The 23,245-nt window shown below is 32.6% G+C and overlaps 3 protein-coding genes across 8 annotated transcripts; all 3 read left to right on the top strand.

The window, feature by feature from the left end:
- Positions 1 to 9: 9 nt before the first annotated feature.
- LOC123686484 (protein tipE) lies at positions 10 to 7,278 on the top strand. The gene is made up of 2 exons (XM_045626657.1): positions 10 to 1,276; positions 3,635 to 7,278. The coding sequence occupies exons 1-2, from the start codon at positions 363 to 365 to the stop codon at positions 3,696 to 3,698; spliced, it is 978 nt and encodes a 325-aa protein (XP_045482613.1). The 5' UTR covers positions 10 to 362; the 3' UTR covers positions 3,699 to 7,278.
- Positions 7,279 to 7,700: 422 nt separating this feature from the next.
- LOC123686480 (F-BAR domain only protein 2) lies at positions 7,701 to 15,217 on the top strand. 5 transcript variants are annotated; one of them, XM_045626650.1, is made up of 13 exons: positions 7,706 to 8,090; positions 8,172 to 8,263; positions 9,066 to 9,282; positions 9,340 to 9,793; positions 9,848 to 9,934; positions 11,018 to 11,119; positions 12,193 to 12,295; positions 12,386 to 12,909; positions 13,041 to 13,362; positions 13,497 to 13,652; positions 13,710 to 13,842; positions 13,924 to 14,126; positions 14,782 to 15,217. In XM_045626650.1, the coding sequence occupies exons 1-13, from the start codon at positions 8,061 to 8,063 to the stop codon at positions 15,098 to 15,100; spliced, it is 2,742 nt and encodes a 913-aa protein (XP_045482606.1). In that variant the 5' UTR covers positions 7,706 to 8,060; the 3' UTR covers positions 15,101 to 15,217. The 5 variants fall into 5 exon arrangements, with proteins under 5 accessions (XP_045482608.1, XP_045482606.1, XP_045482607.1 ...); XM_045626649.1 differs by having other exon boundaries at positions 7,708 to 8,090; positions 9,848 to 10,027; XM_045626651.1 differs by lacking the exon at positions 11,018 to 11,119 and having other exon boundaries at positions 7,707 to 8,090; positions 9,848 to 10,027.
- Positions 15,218 to 16,256: 1,039 nt separating this feature from the next.
- LOC123686482 (eukaryotic translation initiation factor 2-alpha kinase-like) lies at positions 16,257 to 23,204 on the top strand. Of its 2 annotated transcripts, none has more exons than XM_045626655.1 (13): positions 16,257 to 16,534; positions 16,594 to 16,714; positions 16,863 to 17,013; positions 17,165 to 17,342; positions 17,492 to 17,789; positions 18,251 to 18,437; positions 18,537 to 18,681; positions 18,808 to 19,116; positions 19,171 to 19,311; positions 20,175 to 20,775; positions 21,087 to 21,222; positions 22,475 to 22,668; positions 22,790 to 23,204. In XM_045626655.1, the coding sequence occupies exons 1-13, from the start codon at positions 16,416 to 16,418 to the stop codon at positions 22,928 to 22,930; spliced, it is 2,721 nt and encodes a 906-aa protein (XP_045482611.1). In that variant the 5' UTR covers positions 16,257 to 16,415; the 3' UTR covers positions 22,931 to 23,204. The 2 variants fall into 2 exon arrangements, with proteins under 2 accessions (XP_045482611.1, XP_045482610.1); XM_045626654.1 differs by having other exon boundaries at positions 18,513 to 18,681.
- The last annotated feature ends 41 nt before the right edge of the window (positions 23,205 to 23,245 follow it).

Here is a 23,245-nt window from a genome sequence, read left to right as displayed (position 1 = left end):
TTACTTGATGTATCTGGTATAGGCCTCGATGGATGTGTTTGTGGAGAATGAGCGTCGAACATCTGTAAGCCTAGCCGGGATCAATAGCTTACAGAGAGACTGCAGTGCTCCGAGTTCCACGCGATATCATGTGCTGTAGATAGGTGGCAGCCAATAGAGCCCATTTTCGTCCAGTCCGCGATGAAGAGGGAACCGTAATGTAGTTAGCTCTTCAACAATACCATCATGAAATCCAGGAAGGTCCTCAACTGTCACCACTAGTTTCAAATGTGAGGGTTGCACGCTTTTCGTGGGCTGGCCATAGCTGCTTGCCCTCGTCTTATGCAGATGTTGGGAATTAGGGCCGCTTCTAACCTTCGAAAATGGAGGAGAAACAAGAAGAACAAACTTGTAAACAGAAGTTACTATTTTATACTACCGCTTTCTTCGTATTGCTCGGTATATTCAGCTTGTTTTCGTTTTTATTCCTTGTGCCTTTTGTCATCGATCCAGCTTTCACAACTATATTTATGGAGTTTAATGAGACGCCAGTGTTGTGTGTGACAGTGAAAAGTGAGAGACGTCTAGGTGTTTCAAATTGTAGTTGGACCTCCTGTCGGGAAGGTTGTACAAGGGACATGTACGACTGTACCCAGATACTGGTCAACTATAAGAAGAACGTGACAGAGAATGACAACACCACCGTTATCAGCGAGGCTCCTTCAAAAGATCTCGTTGAAATAGCCTTATTTGACGATTACGATGATAAAGATATTGCAGCCAACTACTCGTCGCTGTGGTTTTACAAAGAAGCTAGGTTATTACCGAACGTAAAGGGTTGCGGCTATCCACCAATGCTCAATTGTACTATATTTCTGAAAAAATACAAGACCATAGGTACAAACTTCACTTGCTACTACAGCCGTGTTGATCCAAGTATCGTCATCACAGATTTGGACATGTGGCAAGTTTATATGAATTTAGTGTACGCTATGGCGATTCCGATTCCCTCCTTCATCATTTCTGTTATATACTTGGCCTTCGCTTACTTCAAAATCTACAATGATGATGAAGAGAAGGCACCCTTGGAGAAAAATGCCGAAGACATGGACGTCCAAGGTGAAAATGGTTCTATAACTCCTGTTCTCCACTCAGCTAGTGATGGTATCACTCCAGCCAGCGAAGCCTTCAGAGAAGATTTGGCTAGCTTTGGGCATCATTTTAAAGTTGCCATGGTTGATGAGATGAGCCGAGATAGCTTTGCTGATGGCATCGTCAATTCCATTTCTATTGGCGGGTAAGTTACTACTTTTGTGCCAGTCTTTGCTCTGAAATAAAACTCATTTATTTTTATGATCACCTTCTACATTACCAACATAACCTTCTTGAACTCATTATACAGTACAGACACATTCTATATTGTTATCATAAGTTCTGTACCTACCTTGAATTATCAAATAGTGAACTGTTTCAACCGTTACTATTCGGTAGTTGATGGTAACTAGATACTATTTGATGTTCCTTGAATCCTGTTTTGAATAAAGATCAAGTTTTATTTAAGCCAATTAATAAACTCTTGAATTTGGATTGACTTGGTGGAAATTCAATTCAACTCAAATAACAGTTATTATATTTTCACTCTTTAATTCCATAGATACAATTGCTTCGTTATATGGTGGGTTAAAAATGTAAAATATGAAGAAGCTACTGTGTAATTGTAATTTATAGAATTAAAAAGTGGAAATATAATAACCATTATTTGATTTAAATTTAATTTACATCAAGTGATGGTCGAGTTGATTCAATGTTTGAAACAAGCTGAAAACAGTTTTTTGGTCTTATGGTATAGGTACTCTTATTAAAAATATAAATTCGCTAAATTGTTTAGGGATATAATTCTTGTTTGAAGAATTGAAAAGTGGAAACATAAAAACTCCTATTTCATTTATCCTGAATTTGGTATTTTTGGGGTTGTATCCAGACTGAACGTGTATTTTCTAAAACTAGAACATCAAGAAAAATTGGATTACCTATTCCTGCAATTTACTGCCTAGCCAATGGTCTTCCTTTTCCTTCAATAAAAAATGTAAAAATTCTTCCGGTAAATATAATGAACGTTCAACATTTCCAAATTAAAATTTAACACCAGGTCTCACAAATATCAGGACAAATTCAAAATAATGAAATTCTTGTACCTGCTATAAGCTAGGATTGCTAGGAACAGATGTTTGTCACTTATAATGAACAAAAAAAAGTTGAAAATTACAGATTTGTTTACAGTACAACTTTTCAGTTCATCCCAAATGTTTTTTTGCGATTTTTATAATGATTAAAAATATAAAAGAAAGTAGATACAGGGTGATTCACCGGGATGGCCTATTAGACGTTTATGGAAAACTGATCATAATTTTGAGCTGAAAATTTGCATATTGGGGTTTGAGACCATGATCTTTCTCCCTATAATATTTTCAGATCTCTACAACTTCCGATTATACCGGAAACAGACTACTACTTCCTTATTTCAAATAGGATACCCAGTTTATTATTGCATCATTAGGTAGCTTTTTATATGACAATTTCGGCAATATGCCATACCTTGGGTAAAAACTAAACGGTTCATGAGTTAATGGGATTCTTTTAAAAAAAAATGGTGGCGATGAGGACTCACACTTTTTTGAATATTTCGGCAGAAAAAGCTTTTTTCGAAATTTCTTTTTTCTTTTTCGATTCTACGAATATAAAAGGAAGTCTACTGAGAAACGGAAATATCTAATATTCAATTAACATGAATGAATTTCGACATCAGTGACACTTATGAACCTCGACATTATACAGGGTGATTCACCGAGATGGCCTATTAGACGTTTATGGAAAACTGATCATAATTTTGTGCTGAAAATTTGCATATTGGGGTTTGATCTTTCTCCCTTAAATATTTTCACATCTCTACAACTTCCGGTTATACCAGAAACAGACTAGTACTTCCTTATTTCAAATGGCACACCCAGTATATTATTGCATCATTAGATACTCAGAGGATTAGAGATTAGATAGCTTTTTTGATGACAATTTCGGTAATATGCCATACCTTGGGTAAAAGCTTAACGGTTCATGAGTTAATGGGATGCTTATAAAAAAATTGGTGGTGATGAGGACTCACATTTTTTTTTTAATTTTCCGGCAGAAAGGCTCTTTTCGAAAGAATTTTTTTTTGATTCTGCAAATACGTAGTATTATAAGACTGTTTGCGGTTTGGACCAAAAATGTACTGGGTGTTTATAAGAAGATCATGAACTCGGACAACTCAAAGTCATCAAAACTCAAGATTTTTAAATTAGAACCTATATTTTTATTATTTCAAAAAAAACGTACAAAAATAGTGTGAATTACTTAAGCAAACCCTATACCTAAAATGAATTCTTTAAGAGTTATCGTGGAAATGAGGGAAAACCGCAATTCTTCAATATGTGGAGTAGTCTAGTGAAACTCCCCGATTTAGTCCACTGTAATATGTATACGTTATGTATATCTGTGTCGCCATCTAGACTGGGTAGAATTATGCATATATTAATTTTATTGACTTCGGATTGCTCGTTGAATTTTCTACATTTTCTTACATTCAAATGTATAGTCAACTAACGAATATATTTTTCAGCAATATGGGTAAACCGATGACCACAAGCATTTCACCTACAGGAGGACCTATAGACGACATCTAAACGGGCTTCAGTATAAAATATACACGCACATCAAAAGTGTTCGGATATTGGTAAACATACTCATTTCTGATAAAACTTCTGATGAAGAGTTCCCAAGTTGAAATGTGTTAGAGAATACCCAGAGAGAAGATTCAGAAGAATCAGGGATGACATTGAGATAGAGATTCTCCAAAAGTGTTTATAAAACGATTGGAAGTAATTCAATTAAGATTACATAACACCAAAAAGAAAATGTAGAATGATATCCATCTAGACTCTGATGCTAGAAGAAAAATGCACAGCACTATTTTCCTAGATACGCTTATTTTTTATTTAAAATTTAAGTAGGTTCATATATACATAGGTTTCCAGTTACACAATATCCCCTTATACATACACACTTTTGATGATGTGTGCTTTTAGCTTTATCCAATTTTCAATAATGTACACCTTACCGTTTAGAGTGAGTTAAATATTTCCATTGAATTTGACGAATTTAGGTCACTCCATTTAAGTCATTCCATTGCTTTAACCATGAAAAGAGGGAATAATACCACGTTCTGAAATAGTTGGTCGATTATACCCAATGAAGCAATAAAGTATTTAATAATAGGTATATAGGTACCTTTGAGCTTGAAACTTGATATTAATTTTATTCCAGAGTTTATTGAGATTAACTTTTTGAAAATTTTCTACGTGTAACTTTTTGCTCAATCGACCGCTTTATACAGATATTTCCATTTACCTATTTCCAAAAAAAAAGCACTTCTTTGACTACTGCCATGAAGTTCATGTACCTTCTCCTTTCATATATGTTCTACCGCAGATTTTCAACTCAAACAATATGAAAGTCAACGAATATTTCTTTCGACCTAGGGTCTTTTTAGAAATTGAATGACCAAAGAAGTGAAGTAAAAATGTCATAGCTCAAAGATTTTCTAGTAGTAGTACTAATTCGGATTTTTATATGCTAATTTTGGTCCATTCGCATATTGTTATTGCACATAAATGGTGCTTCATAATGTGCCTGCAGTTTTTAATTCTTTGCAACTGATTTCTCATGGGAAAATTTCACGAAAATATCAGGTTCTACATACTTGAAATCCCAAGATATTATCGGGTTATTGTAGAATACAATTTGATATAGGAATATGCAAAGTTTCCAAGCTGATTTTATGAAGAATTGGCCCCAGTTAGAAAACTAAGGACTTTCTAGCAGTTGTCTAATCGATTTTTCACCTACAACTATGGTAAAAGCATCTTCAAAGGTCAATATAGCTTTCATATTCATTCTTGGATAGTAGCTCTTAATGTCTGTTAGAATTTCTGTCTTCGAGGATAAATATTGAAGCTATAAAATTTTACAAGCATTCCTTCAACATCAAAGAGAGGAAAACAGAACATATAGTTCATAGTGCTTGGTTATCAACAATACTAAACCATCCAAGTGGAAGGTACGTCAACAACCAGTCTGGAAGAATCCAGTGTAAGAGAAACCTCTGAAGATGCATAGATAGGAGATACGTCAGGAAAGAATCGATTAGACCGGATTTTCCAAATTTATTTCAATTGTACCTGGAAGTGAAAACCTTCAGCATCATACCACAAATATTGAATCTACTCTATTTGAACTGGACTAAAATTAGAGTCATGAACTTCCATATTTTCCAAGACTGCTTTTAGAGTTTATCTTTATTCCTAAATCTTAAGTGACACCTAAAAAATACTCATCCTCAATAGCCAATTCAAGGTTTTCCACTCCCAAACCAAACCTATTCAAATACATGGAGCAAATTCTTCAGAAAATCAGACTTGTATTATTTGTTTCAAAAGAATTGTTTACCTATAGAAATCGGTACATTTGAACGCTATATAGAAGTTTGCTATTCTAAACTCATAGAAAATAGGAATTATATACTTGTTCAACACGTTTTTTTTTTGTATTTTATCCTGTTTATTAAATCTTTTCGGAATTTTATATGTGATTCTTCGAATCTACACTAAATTGATATTATAAAGGCAACTTGAAAAAGATACTCTAAAAAAATAAATCTATTCTTAGAATAGATTGAAAAATTTTATCTTCTAGTCAAGATACTTTGCATATAATTAATGAGAAGTGAATTGCCTGAAATGGATTCGGAGAGGATAATTTTTTAATTCAAATCATCAATAATAAAAATAATATAAATTGTTCCTATTTTGTTTTGTCTTCCAATATTTCACTTTTTACTATTGGTCTTTGAGATGACTAAGCGCATTCTATTCAAAATTCATTTCAGGCACTGAATATCTATCAATGAAGTCCATCCAAGTTCTTTAAATTTTCAGTCATTTCCAAATTTCAGTTTAATCATTCATTCAAATAGTTAAAAATTTTGAATGAATGAAAAATTTTTCATGTGTAGATCAAAAGTTGATTCATAAATGGAAAACTAACAATTTTTATAAACATTTAACTATTCTTGAAAAAAGTTTCAATAATTACATATATATGACCAACAATACTAAGATTTTTAACATAAATTTTCGAATTATTGTTGATTATACAATTTTTGCCTATACTATCAGTGTATATTCTTACAATTGGATTGATTCTTTTCGTTAAAGATTGAAAAATCCATCCGATATCTAAAAGTTGAGACTCATTGTTTTTTGTCTACATACTTTCACAACTTTGGATATTTGGGAATATTATTCAAGTTTTTTCTTCTGGATTATCCGAGAGATTCGACATTTATGTTGCGCATAATGTCATAAGGAACTGTCAAAATATTATTAAAAATCGAGATGAAATCAACATATTATTTATGATTTTAAATGGAAAGTATTCTTTGTTATCATTTTTTTTCTTTCAGATGAGTTTTAGCCATTAGATATACTCACTAAAATAAGTAAATAATATATATTTTTCAAGAGAACTGTTCTTTTTTGAGAAATTTCTTGATTCAAACCCTATTATTTTGTTTTGGACCAGTTTGATGAGCGATCCATTAAAATGAAAATTAAATTTGAAACCTACTAATGTAAAGTTTGCAAATTTGTTTTCCAGCACAAATTAGTGGAACAGACCCAAATTAATGCCTATAGTATGTATATTTTTGTAATATTATGTTAGAAAGAAGTTGTCTAATCTTCAGAAGAAAACAGCTTTGAAATAGACTGCTGAAATGCATAATGTATAATTTTGAACATTTTATAAAACGAAATTCTATTGAAAAATTATCTATTTTTTGTAGAATGTTGTAGATCATCTTTTTTAAAAAGTCATCAGATATCGACAAAATTTATAATTCGAAAGTCTATTTAGAAAATTTGAAAAGGACCTCTTTGGAAACTTGAAGGACTATTATAGCTATACTACATAACTCTAAGTAAAAATGAATCTTGGTGAATATTCTCGATAGATTTTCAAATTGAATTGCATTCATTTAACATAATAAGCATTATTCATCTAGGCCAATACTTAATATCTTGTTACAATTGAGACATATGCTGTTAAATTTATTGAATGCTCTACTATAAAAATCTTATGTACCTATAGATAGATTTGTTCACTTTCAAACTAATTGTGCAGTAAAATATATTAAAATTGTTCGAGTTTTAATGTCTTACTGTTTTCATTGCCCATATATAGGTGTATTCCTAAGTTAAAAGAAATAAAAATATTTAAATGAAATATTCATCTGCGCAACGCTCCAAAAAAAATTCCCATCTTTTAAATCAATCATGATTAAATAGAAACGAAAAAGTATTCTAGGAATAAACATGTCTAATAAAAAATTAGTCCAAAAAAGTCATGGATATCTTTTTTTTGAATCAAAAAGAAGGCGGGAAAATGATATCATAGAGAGTTATCTCTATGATCTCGAACAGAATACAATGAAGCCTTATTTCCACATGCTATTTCTAATCAAGCAATTCAATGAATTGTTGAAAAATAAAACTTCATTCCTTGAAATTAATTTGTTCGTAAGCAATTTCAATTATACTTCGCCAAGCATTTCTAATCAGATTAATTATTTATGAAGAAATGAAGTTAGCAGCCTTACGTTTCGAGAATGAAGTTTGATATGACGAATGATTTGGATGATATCAACCGTTTATCCGCCCCCTATATGTTGAGTTAAATGTAATTTGAAGAAACGTTCAATTAATAAATAAGTTAAGGACGTTCAAAGTTTGTTGTTCGTTATAAGTTAATGTTATCAATCTATTGAGCACTGAAAGTATCCTTATTTGCTCCATTAAATATAGTGTACAATTCTAGACGTTACTGTCAGAATTTACAATAACATGGTTACACAAAACTTGTTTACCTTAGTGTAATTCCTGATCTGCCCATTTTTAATAAGTTAAATTGGTAGTATTCAAATATCCAAAATGACTGTGAACTTCAATGACTATTTTTGGGTAAGCCATACAGTCCATTATTGCATGATAATTACTTTGTTGTCAGAAGGTTTATGTTTCTCTCAATTATTCGAATTTTAGGGCGAAAAAAACAATGGTTTCGACGTTCTGTATCATAATATGAAATATGGTTTTCAAGCTAGTAAAGAATTTTCTGAATTCCTCAGGGAAAGGTGAGTTTAGTTCTTTTGATTCAATAATTCATTATTATCTCTAACTACCATTCATGAATTGCATTCATGTTTATCCAATTATCACTACTTGACTCTATTTTATGCTTGTTTCACATTGTGACCTTAGTCAATGTTTACAAACGTTATTTCTCTCCTCTTGAAGTTAGTTTATCTTAACGCAATGAATTCTATTGATCGGTGGAGTTACCACAACATTGTTTCAGTTGCCTTTGCAATATAATCTTGAATCAGAATTCTGTTTGATCTTCATTAATTATTTTATTGAAAGCACCCTTTGATCAATATTCCTTTTATTCAAAATCTATTCAGTACATCTCAAATCATAAAATCGAAATGAATTTTTGAGTTTTCATCATCCTCACTGCTGACATCATCTTGAGAACAATTATCCATTCATGAATGACTGGAATTGAATTAACATTCATTTCTGACCTTAAGTTCTCTTTTAGTTAGGTCATTCCTTAGGTCAATTTTACATATTAGATTTTTGTACAGTTAAATATAGTTAGTTAAAATTAAATTCATTAATTGACTTCTTGGATTCCAATTATCCTATGATAGAAGCACTTTCTCTTATCAGTTTTTCCAAGGCCATTTCAATGGAGAAAAAAAATTGAAAGTTAAAAAATATTATCTGAAGTTACTGATACTTTAGTATCTATGTTACCATTTATTCTTGAAGCAGGGGTTCTACCAAAGAAATATATTCTTCAAAAACGTTTTCGATTAAATAATTATTAGCTTCCTTTGGAAAACTCGAAAGAAACTGAAAATTTTTTAGAACCAACATGGAAGAAAACAACTCCAAGTTGCTTGCAAAATTAGCAAAACAAGCAGGAAGTTCCTGTGTTCATGGTACATTTGCTCCAATATGGCTTATTTTGAAAAACTCGGCAGAAAAATTGTCATCTCTTCACATGCAAATGGTTCAAAAGGTGACTGATTTAGTGAAGGAAGTTTCTAAATATGCTGACGATTTGCAGAAGAAGCATAAAACAGTAAGAACCTGATGAATTCCTTGAGAACTGTCCACATGTTGGAAATGTTTTTTCTAGGTCAAAGAAGAGGAAGAAGGGACCTTACGGAAAGCTCAAGCAATGCAGGCCATAACTGTGGTTGTACAAAAATCGAAAGAAAGTTTAAATCAACGAGGAATTGAATTGGAAAAACTGCGCAAAGAAAATGCTTCACCAAAGGAAATCGAAAAGGCAGAACAGAAACTGAAGAAAGCACAAGAAGACCATAAGAATTATATAGAAAAATACACAGCAACAAAGGAAGAATTTGAAAAGAAAATGTGTGTTACATGCAAGAAATTTCAGGAACTTGAAGTGGCTCATTTGGTTCAAATGAAAGAATTTTTGAATTCCTATGTGGAAGTTATTGATTGGACTCATGAAGAAATGGGAAAGGTACATGCTGAGTTTCGACAACAGTGTGTTGAATTGACTGTAGATCAATTATTAGAACAGTTTGTAAGGGACAAATCCACAGGTTTAGAAAGACCAGGTGAGATCTCAAAATTGTACAAAGGAAAAGCAACTGTAGTTCCGAACATTTCAGGGCTTTTAAATCTAGAAGAGTCAATTATGCCTGTTACATCACCTACACAGGAGGTAGATAATACTAAAACTAGAACGAAGCGTGAAGGTAATGGTAATAATGAGCAAGGTGTTCCAAGTAATGTGAAAACATCCCGCCGTACTACCTCCCTTCTTAATCTCTTCATGTCTAACTCTCAGGGTACGTCGCAAGTTTAAGTTGCATCAGGTGCCCGGGTTCATCCTGGTAAAAAGCATGCATAACCAACTTCAGGTACCTGGGTTTCCATTATCACAACCTGAGTATCCATACTTCATCATGTGCAGTTTTGTGAAAACGAAACAAATTTAATCTTTCAGTTCTTCAACGTTATTATCCATTTTGATCATTTTTTTTTGCGGATATAGAGTTCTTACTCTGAATACATAGTGCTTAGGCAGTGCACTACTTGACCTAAAAGGCTATAGCCTCTTTCCACCTCACCTCACATGCTACTGGCTAATTTAATCACCAAAGCACATCCTCAATTTTGAGTAGTTCCAAAAAACATCAAAGAATTATATTGTTGAAATTTTACTTTGGATACTGCTTTGGTTTGTATTCTGCTTGCTTGTTTACAGAATTCTTGATAAAGAGGAAGTAGCAGACTTAATTTATTTTCAAAATGAAATATAACGTCGGTACTATTTTAGCATTTACGTTTATAAAGATACCAAAATTTTTTTTTAATTCATATGTGCCATTCTCAAAACTGAAAATTGAATAACATCTATCCATTACTAGAGCAACTATGAAAAACCTGGATTTTTTCAATTAGATACATTAAACAATATTCATGAAAATAATAGATAAATTTTAATAAAAATTCAATGAATTAGAGAAAATAAGGTATAATATTTCTACAAGAGGCTCATTCTAACACTCATTCATTCAAAAACTATTATAATTCTTTGTATCAAGAATTGTAATTCTAACAAACTATAATCAAATAATATATTTATAGAATTTGTGATCGTAATTTCATTATTTGCAACAATTTTGTTATGATAAGGAAAGAAAGATTGAAAATGTGTCCTTGTTGAAGCAAACGCAGTGATTGGGCTTGGGTACTCAGACCATTGTACCTGGTGCAACACTATTTTAGGTACTTCAATCATCAAAGCACCTAAACCAAATTGGGGCCATTTGCAGGTTCACGCGAGAGCCGAGCAGGGGCATGCAGTGCACCTTCAAGCCCTACAACACCTGAGGGAGATCAACAGTTGACGCGTCATCTACATAGAGGATCTAAATGTAAATTAACACACTTTCGATACATGTGATGTAAAAGAAATCTTTTCCCCTTCATTCAGGATGGAAAAACCATGCGTACTCTATAATGCTCCTTTTACGCACCCTTTTCTTGCTTTGTTCTTCTTCTTTCTGTAAAATGAAAACACTTGAACATTTTTTAGTTTTGTTGCATGAAATGTTTTCAAAAAATGGACAGAACTGATACACATATTTCTAATAAGTTCCAACACAACAGTTTATTGAATAAGAATTTGGAAATACACAGCTCTTTTCATTTCCGAGAATCTGACAAGAATAAATTTATTATTAGTGTTCCTGTAAGTATTTGATGAAAAAATTAACTGATTAGTTTCTTTATCCTCTGTAGATTAAAATGATAATGACCTATTCAATGGTGTGAATTGCTTGGTGATGGTTTCAAACTTAAATTTTCAGCAGTTTGTTTTAGAATTATTATTCATTTATTATATTGAAGGGGATAAAATTCTCTTACGGTATATCATGTTATCTTTTCACCACACATAGACAATTTTTTCTCAATAATCTTTACATTGGCACTTTTTAGTTGGAAACTATCTAAATTCGTCATAATTTTTGTTCGCATTAAAATTGGATGCATAAAAGGAGCCTTACTGCATGACACCTTGATCTCGAGCTCGAGCTGAATACCCAATAGTTTTCAGATATTCAGTCATCTTTTCGAAACTTGCAAGATTAACACGTATCCCTTGCACGCTCTCTTCACTTTTCTATCGACTTTTCTTCCATCCAAAACCATGCTTCACTTGCTTTTGTGTATTATTCACTTTCTGTTTATTATTTTCAATTTTTCCTTCCAGTGGTTATATATAATATATTTATTAATTATTTGTCTGATTATATTATTCAATGATGTAACTAATTTGCTACTTTAGGAGCTTTCACTCAGAACTGTAAATCCACAATACGTTCTGAGTTATTCACTATAAAATGCCAATTATTTACATCGTTCCTCAGGTATCATTTCAAATATTCGATGAAGAAATGACTTTTGCACCCCATTATACGTTGCTAAATGTTGAAACAATTTTTAGGGTTTCTCAGAAGTAGGAGGGATAAAGCAAAACAGAAAAAGTCCAAAAAGAAATCTAAAGATGGAACCGATAATCAAAGTAACAAAGACGAGAAGTCTGATATGTAAGTAGCAGTTAAATCATGCTGAAGTAGACAGGAAGAGGTTGAACTTTTTAAAATTAGTTATAAAATATGATGTATTTACTAATTTAGGGAAGAAAAAGATGAGCCAAGTCCCCCAGTCACAGCAACAAGTGAACCAAGTGCTCCAGAACTGGATGAAGAAGGATATGTAATAAGGCCTAATCCTAGCCATAATTGGAATAGTGAGAAAGGCAGCTTTTATTCATCCTCTGATTCAGATTCGGATGATGAAAGAGAACGCAAAATCCATGTGGAAATCAAGCCGTTAAACCATAACGGTGCAGCACCTATGTCAGCATCAGTCGATGAACTGAGAGCTACTGTAGAAAATTTGTACCTTTTCCCAGTTGGTAGTTCTTTTGGTAGACGGGGATCTAATCTGGAAAATCAAGATCTGATGATTAAGAGATCGCAATCTGTTTCTCAACAAATAGGAAAGCCTAGCAGTGATTTGCTAGGGTTGAATTTGGTTCAAAGTCCTACAGCTTCCAATGCTTCCACTCCGGTCAGTTCTCATCCTTATGCTCCATTGCAGAGTCCTTCGCAGTTAGCCTTAAACTCGCCCACCTTGTCTGTCTCTTCAAAATATACAGGTAAGTGTATTTGTTATATAATATACTATATACATTATATATTCTCTACTGAATGTGTTCATTTGCTTATCTCATATTATACTTGTTGAACTTAGCTTCGGTGGAAAATGATTGAAAATTGTTCCTTCCAGATCTAGGCGATTTATTCAGCGAAGATAACGAAGCTGGGGCTTCCAATAAACCTAATCGTCAAACGCCTACACCTACCTCTGGGTACATGTCAATTCCAAGGCCGCCTTCACGTCGTTCAGATCCTTCCAAAAATCTGGCATCTCAGAATACTATAAGTAGAACAGATAGCATAAATAGTTTAGAATTTCGGACAGCCTGCGTACCAGTTGGTGCTTCTAGGGGACCGTCACCTCTCACAATTGGCATGGCCGATACAATCCCATTGGCTGTTGCTTTTCATGAGATGGTTCACTCGTATTTTAGAGGTGCTGATGAGACAAGGTATGTTAAGCCTCAATTACACTTAAACTTTTTTTGTGTCCACATCGCAGCCTGAAGGCCTATATCATAAATAACAATAAACGGTGATATAAATAATGGTGATCTGTAAATTAAGAAGGGTTTTATTTTTTCAGATGTCAAGTCAAAATGTCTGGTGAAATGATGTTGTCATTCCCTGCAGGAATCGTCACAATATTAGCTCATAATCCGAATCCTGCTAAGTTGATGTTTCATGTTAAAAATACTCAGAAATTAATGAACATATTGCCTAACAAACAATTAGTTTCAACGTGAGTAATTCAAATCAGCTAGATCAATTGTTTGATTATTATTAATATCTGTTTCAGTGAAAGTGGACAATCTTCATCTGATCAGATAGTTATAGAATTTAACATGAGTGCCCTTAGCACCCTTTTGAAAAAACAGTCAGAACAAAATCCTAGTGCTTCTTATTTTAATGTAGACATACTAAAGTACCAGGTAGATTTAAGAATCAATATTTTTGGTGTTTCATCATTATATATATCATTTTGTGTTAATTTGTTATTTTACTCATTTTAGATCAAGCCTAATCCAGGAGCAACTTCCTGTCCTTTTCAATTAGTAGCTTACTGGAAATGTACAAATTCCCATACCGATTTAAAGGTTGACTACAAGTACAATTCGCATGCCATGGCATCACCAAGTCCATTGTTAAATGTTACAGTGGCTGTTCCAATAGACAGTGGATTGAAGAGTTTCCAATCAAAACCTACAGCACAGTGGTAAAATATTTTCCGTTCATTCAGCCATATCTTATAGAACATAATCGTGCAGGAATATTTCAGTTTTACAGATTTCACGGTTCCATTTTTTTATTATGGGTATGGTCCGTATATCACCTTGATTACTATGGTTAGTAAGTTGGTGGTCTGTATATGTCAAATTCCTCAAAAAGCTGTGACTATTTCCTCAAACTTTGGTGAGTTATCTGTTACCAGAGCAACTGTACTTTTATTCTGGTTAGTTTCGGTAACCACGCCCACTCCGCTTGACAGATGTCATTTTAATTCTCAGATTATTGTTCATGAACATTTTCCTTGACATCTAACACTCAAAAACCTAATTATATTAATTATGAAACAAATACCTTTCAGAGCCATTAAGAACTATTAGTTATTCACAAATTAAAAGAGATCTACCGTTTATAACCTCCAAAATTCTGTCAATGACAAATTTAGTTGACCATTGACAAGTATCCGTAAATACGAAGCAGGTAACCTCAAACATTGAAAACCACTAGTAACCACTCTGAAATTCTCGGCGATATACGGACCATACCCTATATGTTGGTACTCAGAAACTCTTCTGTCACAGATTTATCTATCATATGTCTAATTTTTTATACAGAAAACATGATGGCTTATGTTTATCCTACAGGTCCCCAGAAAGGAACAGACTCGTTTGGAGATTTACAGAGCTTTCCCAGCATTCTGAAAAGCATGGGGTCGGGTCAATGTTGGCTCGTGTTGACCTAGAAGGTGGACCAGCCACTCCTTCGACAATTTCAGCTGCGTTCAACTGTGAAGGAACTACTTTATCTGGTATAGATTTTCAATTAGTGGGTCCTGGATACAGGCTCTCTCTAGTCAAGCGTAGATTTGTTTCTGGCAAGTACATATGTGATGGAGATTCAAAGTTCAGCTCGGGCACTGTAACCCCATCTACTGTATCTTCTTCAGGGGATCCCAACTGCTAGCATTCCCAACATATCATATGTGCAATATTTTATTATTTGTATGTATTTATGACTAATGTTACATAGCATATATAGTTTATGAAACTATTTTATAATCAAATAAAATTTTGTAAAGCACATTATTGATCTCAATCACCCTCCACAATTTCTAGCTGGGATTGATACGTACACATACTAGGCAGCTAAAGCAATGATTAGTTCAGTAAAGCCTGTATAGATGGCTTACACTCTTACAGACATATTCTGCAATACAGAAGGCGTAAGTTCCGCCCCCCAAATCGCCATTTTCAGCCAAAATTTGAAAGGTAATCGTAACGAAAATGTTATAACAAATAAATAATATTTAAAATGATTTTTTTCCTAATACTCACTGGCGTATAATTGTAAGGACAAAATGGAAAAACCAGACTATAAATTTTAAAACTTATTATAGTTAAAAGAATATTCTACGTTTGGTTAAAATTATACAAATTAAAATAAAAAACATAATGATACATCCACATTACTTAGAGCCAAGATTTTTCAAGTTTAGCTAAATAATAACAAGTGTAGGGATACTAGATCGTAGAAATGGGAGGTACTGGGTGTAATTATCCTCCCAAGACTTCCAAAATATAAATTTCAGAATTCTCGCCAAGACGAAGAACAAAAATGATGTATATCCGATGAAATGTTTTTTCGATAAAACCTCCCCAAGAAAAAAACTATCTATCTTGTTATTAGGCGAAAAGTATCAGTTACAGATATGAGATAATAAAAAAGGTGTCCCAAATCCGATGCTGATTGAAATCATCTCGAGAACTAACGAGCGATCAATTAAATTCTAGGTCAAGAGTGCTGTGAAATTCTACTGAGTTGAATTTTTGTGTACAAAAGTTGTGCGCAATAGATTGGCACAGCACACTAGACCACGAATTTAAATGAACGCTCGTTATAATAGAACTTAGAGAAAAATCTTCAAGGACCGCCGAGCTCTTTTTTCGAAATAATAAGATATCAGAATGCAGAGCATAGATATTTTGATTCGTTCTCGAGTAACAGGACGACCTCTCAAAAAAATTATGAATTTGATTTGACATATCGATTAATTACATAGAATATTCATATATGATTTCATCACTCTTGCACAATCCACGAATGTGCCTGCGCGAATAAACCACAGATGCGCCATAACCCTTTAGGATCGGCTGTTTTTGTTGTGTTTTTATTGGTGTTCTATGTTAGATAGATTATTGAATTATAAAAATATATAATTGTTGATAAAATAGGACGTAAATTTTATTGGTAGGATCAAAAAAATGATCTTAACTTAAAAATGTATTCATTAGTTAGGATAATCAAAGTTCATTTGGTAGCAATAGCATTTATTAATTTATTTGTATTGGGATGTTGTGAGTTGGAAGAAATTTCGTATTGCTCCGAACCTCAGTCAAGGTAAAATTTATTGAGATTGTTTTTTACCATTTAACATTGATATTATTCTTTTTTGATAGTGCACTTCTCGTGAGTACCTTGGATGGGAGTTTCACAAAATTAACGGACCGAGGGGATTTGAAATGGACCATTAAAACAGGACCTGATGCCTTGCTCAATTCAAATATACATAACTTAGAAGTAAGTATTTTGATATATTCCTGAAAAAATTAAGGCGTTTAGAGGCTGTAAATTTTATGTACTATTGATACCACTAAATTTATATGCTATTTATCAATTTGTCTTTATTGTATGTACATGTACATAAGAATTGTTTCTTCAATTATAGTTAACGAATAATGGCCGATGGGTGAGATTCATTCCGTCACTCAATGGAATGCTTTATAAATTTGATGGCACTACTGTAGATCCTATTTCAGTCACAGCAGAGACTCTTATAAAATCATCTGAAAGGTATACCCAGGATATTGTGGCAGCAGGTAAGCTTTAGATATAAGTTAATTCTGTCGACTATCCCTATATCTCAATCACTAAAATTTCTAAGTTAATGAAAATTACAAATTGGTTTTTTCCATCAAGGTTAATTGATTAACAAAAATATAATCTTTATCTTTTGAAATCATTTTACAGGATCTATAGAAGTAAAAACATATGGAATTGGATTTAGATCTGGTAATATATTTTATGAATGTTCTTCTATTAAATGTGTAAATATCACTAAAAATGCTGAAGCTGAAGATGATGTACTCGTATTAAAAAGGACATCTCAAACTGTAAGGGCTGTTGAAATTCGAAGTGGTATTGAAAAGTAAGTAACACTTTTTAAATTTGTACCATTAAATGTGTAAGTTTTGAATTTCGTGAATACATTTTAAAATGAATTGTGTATAATTTTTTTTTATGAAAATTTTGAAGTACCTCTTATTATTTTTAATATATGTGAGTAAATGGTTTTAGGTGGAACTTCAGTGTAGGTGATGTTGATGTGTATTTACCCAGAATAAGTTGTATTGATGTTAATGCAAAAAAAATTAAATGGAACATAACAACAACTTTACCAGACGGTTTATTAGAGGTAAATCATACTCTGAACAATGAACGTATTCATTGGCAACATCGATTCTCATCTCCTATTGTGAAAATATGGAAATGGAGTGGTAAACACTTGGAAGAATTTGACACATTCAAGCCCAACACCCCATCTTTCTACTCCTCATTAAACCCTGCACTGTATATAGGCATGCATAACAAACAAGTAAGTTAAATAAGGATTCTTCTTCTTTAAATAAATTTTTGTAATAAAAAACATCGTTGAACTCGTTTATGATGTTTTTATGTTATGAAACATTGATTCTGTTTATACAACTAGAATTTTCCAGTCCCTTTAATATCGTTATGAGAGATATCTACTGTAACACATTTTACATGTAGTAACTGTCTAATGTTTTTTGGTATTATGAACTTCGGACAATTCCTAGATTGGTGCCGATATATAATGACAGATCAGAAGGGTAAAAATTAAACCTTTCAAGCATGCATTTATTATTCTTTAATTCTTTCTTATTTCCTCAACCTTTCCAAAAATGTGATGATGATTTTGAATTCAGATTTATGTTTAGAAGACCAAATTAAGTATATCGAAGCAAAAGTCTACATGTGAAATTTGAAGAACGTTACTTCATATCAGCCCTTCTTTTTCATTTGTTATATTTCCAGCTTTATATTCAAGAATCTAAAAACAAAATGCTTAAATTGTTGGATACAAAGGATCAACCAGATACTGAACTTGTAGAAAGTAGAAGCTTATCAAAAATTCCATGGAAACCTGTTCCTGCTTCATCTTTAACTGAAAGAGATGAAGCAGTAACTACTTCTGTATTATATAGTTCGCTGTATGTAAATGGTACGGTAATAAGCCTCAAGAAATGAATAATTCTAATTCTTTTTTTTTTGTTGAATAATCAGAGTTAATTTCTAGGCAATGGTTTTTTCTTGTATACAGAAGCTGATATAATTAAGAAAAATACAGAAGTCTGTCCAAAAAAAAACGTAACAATTGTAAATGTAACAATTGAAAATGTTGTAAATGAAGTGAATGAAAAAGTCGAAACTGTTGAATATATTAAACTCCCTATGTGGGTATGGTGGTGAGTGAAATATGTACCAAAATTCCTTAGAAGTGTTCTATAATTTGCTATCATTTCATGGACTACTTCAATTCTGTCCATGTTTTTATGTATTTCATGGAATAAATATAATCCAACATTTTTCAGGAAAGAAATTGCTATAATTTCCATATCGACAACATTTTTTTTCCATTATGCTAGAAAAATGACTCTAAATTACCTACGAAAAAAAGGTTTTTCTAAAAGTTCCTCTCTAGAGTGTCCTAATACTGAAGAGACTTCAAGAGAAAGGTCAATATCTGAGTGCTCGGCCAGTTTTCCATTCAATTCCAGATATTTGAATGATTTTGATACTCTTCAATGTTTGGGAAAAGGGGGATTTGGTGTTGTATTTCAAGTGAGACAGAAGTTGGAGGAATGGCAATATGCTGTGAAAAGGATTAGATTACCAAATGAGTAAGTTTTTTTGAAACAATGCTGTTATATGGCATCACTGGTAAATATTTTCAGAATGTCAAGGCGTGACAGAGTTTTAAGGGAAGTGAAAGCTTTGGCTAAGATGGAACATCAACATATTGTGAGATATTTTGCTGCATGGGTCGAACATCCACCAATTGGCTGGACAGAATCATTCGACAGCAATTTTATGAGGTGAGATCAATAATAAATCAATTTTCATTCAAAATTTAATTGCTCACTGTTGTCCATATAGTTTTTATTTATTTTACGCCGTTTGGAATATGATTTGTCACTGTCGGAAACTAAATTTCACTCTAACTAATCACATTTTAATGCATGGGGCTTCTTTCATCCTTTCATCGGAAACAAATCATTTAAACTATGAAGATATTGTAGAAAAACGTTTTCTCCGATTATGTGACGAATCCGTTCATTCTGTCATACCTAGTAGAACAATATTGTTCACAAAAAGCTTAGTTTCACACAGATTTCATGGTTATATTTCATTATTATTCGTTGGTATTAGAACTCTCCTGTCACGGATTTATCTATTATCTGTCAAATTTGTGATGCAGAAAACAGTTCTGCCAACCAACCTTTTTCATTGCAAAAAATCACTAAATGATATTTGTGGAGATATTCCATTAATTTCAATTAGAATGAAGGGAATTAGAGAAAAAAATGTATAATTCTTGTACACAAGGCTCATTCCAACACTTGTTTATTCAAAAACTGGCCACTTCGTGGCTGGTTTCTGAATTATGAGATTATGGAAGGATATCAATGCCTTCTGCACTTGTAAGATAAATAACTATTTTAATACATTAGAAGCTATTGAAATGTTAAAAATGAGTGTGGTATCATTATCTTGTATACACCAATTCAATTTTATTTTTAGCTTTTCTTAAGACTTCCAGTTTTGTATTGATTTGCAAATTGGTTCAATGTTATGTCTATTAAGAAGTTTTCCTATTTTGTTGATCACTTGATGAACATGAGTAGCAACAGCTTTCTCATCAATATAATGGATTATTTTTAGGATGATTTCTTTTCAGCGATAATGAAATGACTTCTACATACAGAAGAACTCAATCTGTCTCCATAATGATAGATAAGGTTGAAGAAGAAGAGGAAGCCCCTGTATCTGTTGATAATTCATCATATCCTGCATCTGTTGATGATTTATCAGTTTCTAAACCTGCTGGAAATTCCTTAGATCCTATATGTGCTGATTCATCAGATGACTTCATTGTTTTTGAGAATTCAAATAAACAAGATTCTAAAGAACTGTCAGCAACTACGCTCCCTTCAATAAATTCTAGAGAACTGTCAGCTACTACGCTTCCTTCAATCAATTCTAAAGAACTGTTCCTTCCTTCAATTAATTCTGAATCTCAAACAACTCATTCCAAGAGAAAAAGGATGTGGAAACGTCTATGTAAAAAAAGTTTTTCGTTGGATATAAAGCCTAAACCCAATTTGGATCCACCGATCTTCCTGTATATTCAAATGCAATTGTGTCAAAAAGAGAGTCTAAAGGATTGGCTGTTCAAAAACGAAACAAGAGATAAAGTTGTAGTATATGATTTTTTCAGTCAGATATTATCAGCTGTTGAATATGTTCATTTAAAAGGATGTATTCATAGAGATCTGAAGGTGAGCCACAATTTTTTATAATTAATCTGAATGGTTGATAATATTGTTTGGGTTTTTAAAGACCTAATTGTAAAAGTACCCTATTATTCCAAGAAATTAACGCAGACTTATCTAAGATTCAAAGGATAAAAAAGACCTTAGAATAAGGATTTGCAAGAAATTCTCAAAAAAATAATATTTATTTCATGAACACACCTTGCAAGAGGTATATTTTTAGTGGTTTTTGGATTATCCCTGGACTTGGTATAAATAATTGTTTCTACATGTTTATAGGACACCCTGGTTTATTTATTCTCAATTTGAACTTTCAGCCTGGAAACATATTTTTCTCAATGAATGGCCAAATTAAAGTAGGTGATTTTGGACTAGTTAAAGATATGGAAGATAGTTTAGAATTGCAGGCTTGCAATTACAATTCTGGCTATGGAACTCTGTCTAGGGATGTTGGTAAGTACCAGCAGAAATGTCGAACTCTGAATTTTTAGATAGTCCATATTTTATATACTTTTTTTTTTTTTAATTTTCATCAGCAATCAGAACATACATTCTATGAGCTAATTCATTAATATTTAAGAAATAGTGTGACACGTCCCTTTCATTGAGAGAATCTTCTAGTTCTTCTGTAAGTCAGGCCATACTCTTCTTAATTTTCTTGGCTGGTTGTTTGATAGAAGTGATTGCAGAAGTATGTTTGAGTGCCCTTTCAACCTTGTTTGATGTTTTGTCCTTTTGTTTTTTATGACTTCATGGACTATGGTTTTCTTAAATTTTTGTGTAGGGTTTGATTAGTTACGTACCAAGGTGCATTGGACATCATTGGGAGAGCTTATGATAATAGCTTGGTTCGATTTGCTAGCACATACCCAAATTTCTATTCCATAGGACCCCATATTGGTATGATAATTGTTTTGTACAGCAAAATTTCATTTTCTAATGAAAGTTTTGATCTTCTACCCAACAGCCAATGTATTTCTCTAATTTTGAGATTGATTTGTTTTCTTTTCTTCTTAATGTGCTCTTTCCAAGTCAGATGGGTGTACAAATAAAACCCTAGGTATTTGACTGATTTCTCCTTAGGTATTATTTTATTATTAATTTGGACTGATGGGCAGGATTCCCTTTCATAGCGAAATCAACTTGTTTAGATTTCTCTTCATTTATCTAAATTTTTCATTTCCTTGTCCATTAGTAAATTCAAGTGGTCTTGAACCATCTTAGTTTCAGTTGAGGGATCTTCATCAGAGGCTAAAACAGCTGTATCATCAGCAGAAGTTCTTATAGTTTTGTCCGAGCCTGTTGTATATAATAAATATAGATATGGGCCAAGAACACTTCCCTGGGGAACTCCTGCCTTTATGGAGAAGTTTCTGGATCTTGCTTCGCCTACTTTGACTCTGAATTCCCTATCTGTGAGATATGACTTTAGGATGGGATAATACTGAAGTGGAAGAATACTCCAGCATGCCACACTTTATCGAACGCTTGGCTTATGATTAGTAATACTGAGGTGCAATACAATTTTTATTTGAATGCTAGATTAATGACTCTTGTTAATCTATGTGTTTGCTGAGTTGTTGAGTGCCCTTGTCGAAATCCAAATTGATGAGGGGGATTATTTTATATGATGAAATTTTTGTGTTCTAACCTTAATTTGTTTGTACATACAAAAATATATTACTCAAGTTTTTATGTTTTTCAGGTACGAGATTATATATGAGTCCAGAACAGCTGAATAACAAAGTGTATGACTATAAGGTGGACATTTATTCCCTAGGATTGATATTTTTTGAATTACTGACTCCATTCAAAACTGGTATGGAACGGTTTAAATGTTTAACTGCACTTAGGAGCAGGATATATCCAAAAGATTTTGCAGAGGACTTTCCATTTGAGGTATTTTTGTTAAGTCTTTACAATATCATTTCTTGAGCTTCATCAAAAATAAAAAATAACAAACTGAATTTCGGAAAAGTACCAGTTTAGTTTTTGATTTGCATTTTCTGAAATTTTTCAGCATGATCTCTTGGAATCCATGCTGTGTGATGATCCTAAGGAGCGGCTTACAACTATTGGAATAAGGGCAAAACCACCTTTTAGGGATATCAATGCCAGTTATGATGAAAAATATTTTTATGAATTGCCCAAACCTGAATAGGAGGGATTTGTTTAAAATTTTTCTCACCTTATTTATTTTGTATTATAAAAGTTCTGTTTCTTTTGAAGAATTGAATTGTACAAAACGAAACTTACTGTTTCACTTATTTATAAAAACATTTCTTTCCATTCCTTGAAACATTTGTGACTGATTTTTTTTTTCTTTAGTTTTTGCATTATGAATGCATTATTACTTTGAATATGATAGGAATGGGAGGTACAGACGCATTCCTGTTGAAAATATGTTAAAATAAAATTGAATGTTTGTAAATGAACTGTTTTTTTTTGTTACCTTGAAAATCAGACTTTTGACCGT

This window comes from Harmonia axyridis, chromosome X (genome assembly GCF_914767665.1).
Source record: "Harmonia axyridis chromosome X, icHarAxyr1.1, whole genome shotgun sequence".
NCBI lineage: Eukaryota > Metazoa > Arthropoda > Insecta > Coleoptera > Coccinellidae > Harmonia > Harmonia axyridis.
Note: the sequence above shows the minus strand (reverse complement) of the source record. Positions and strands in the feature narration are given on the sequence as shown.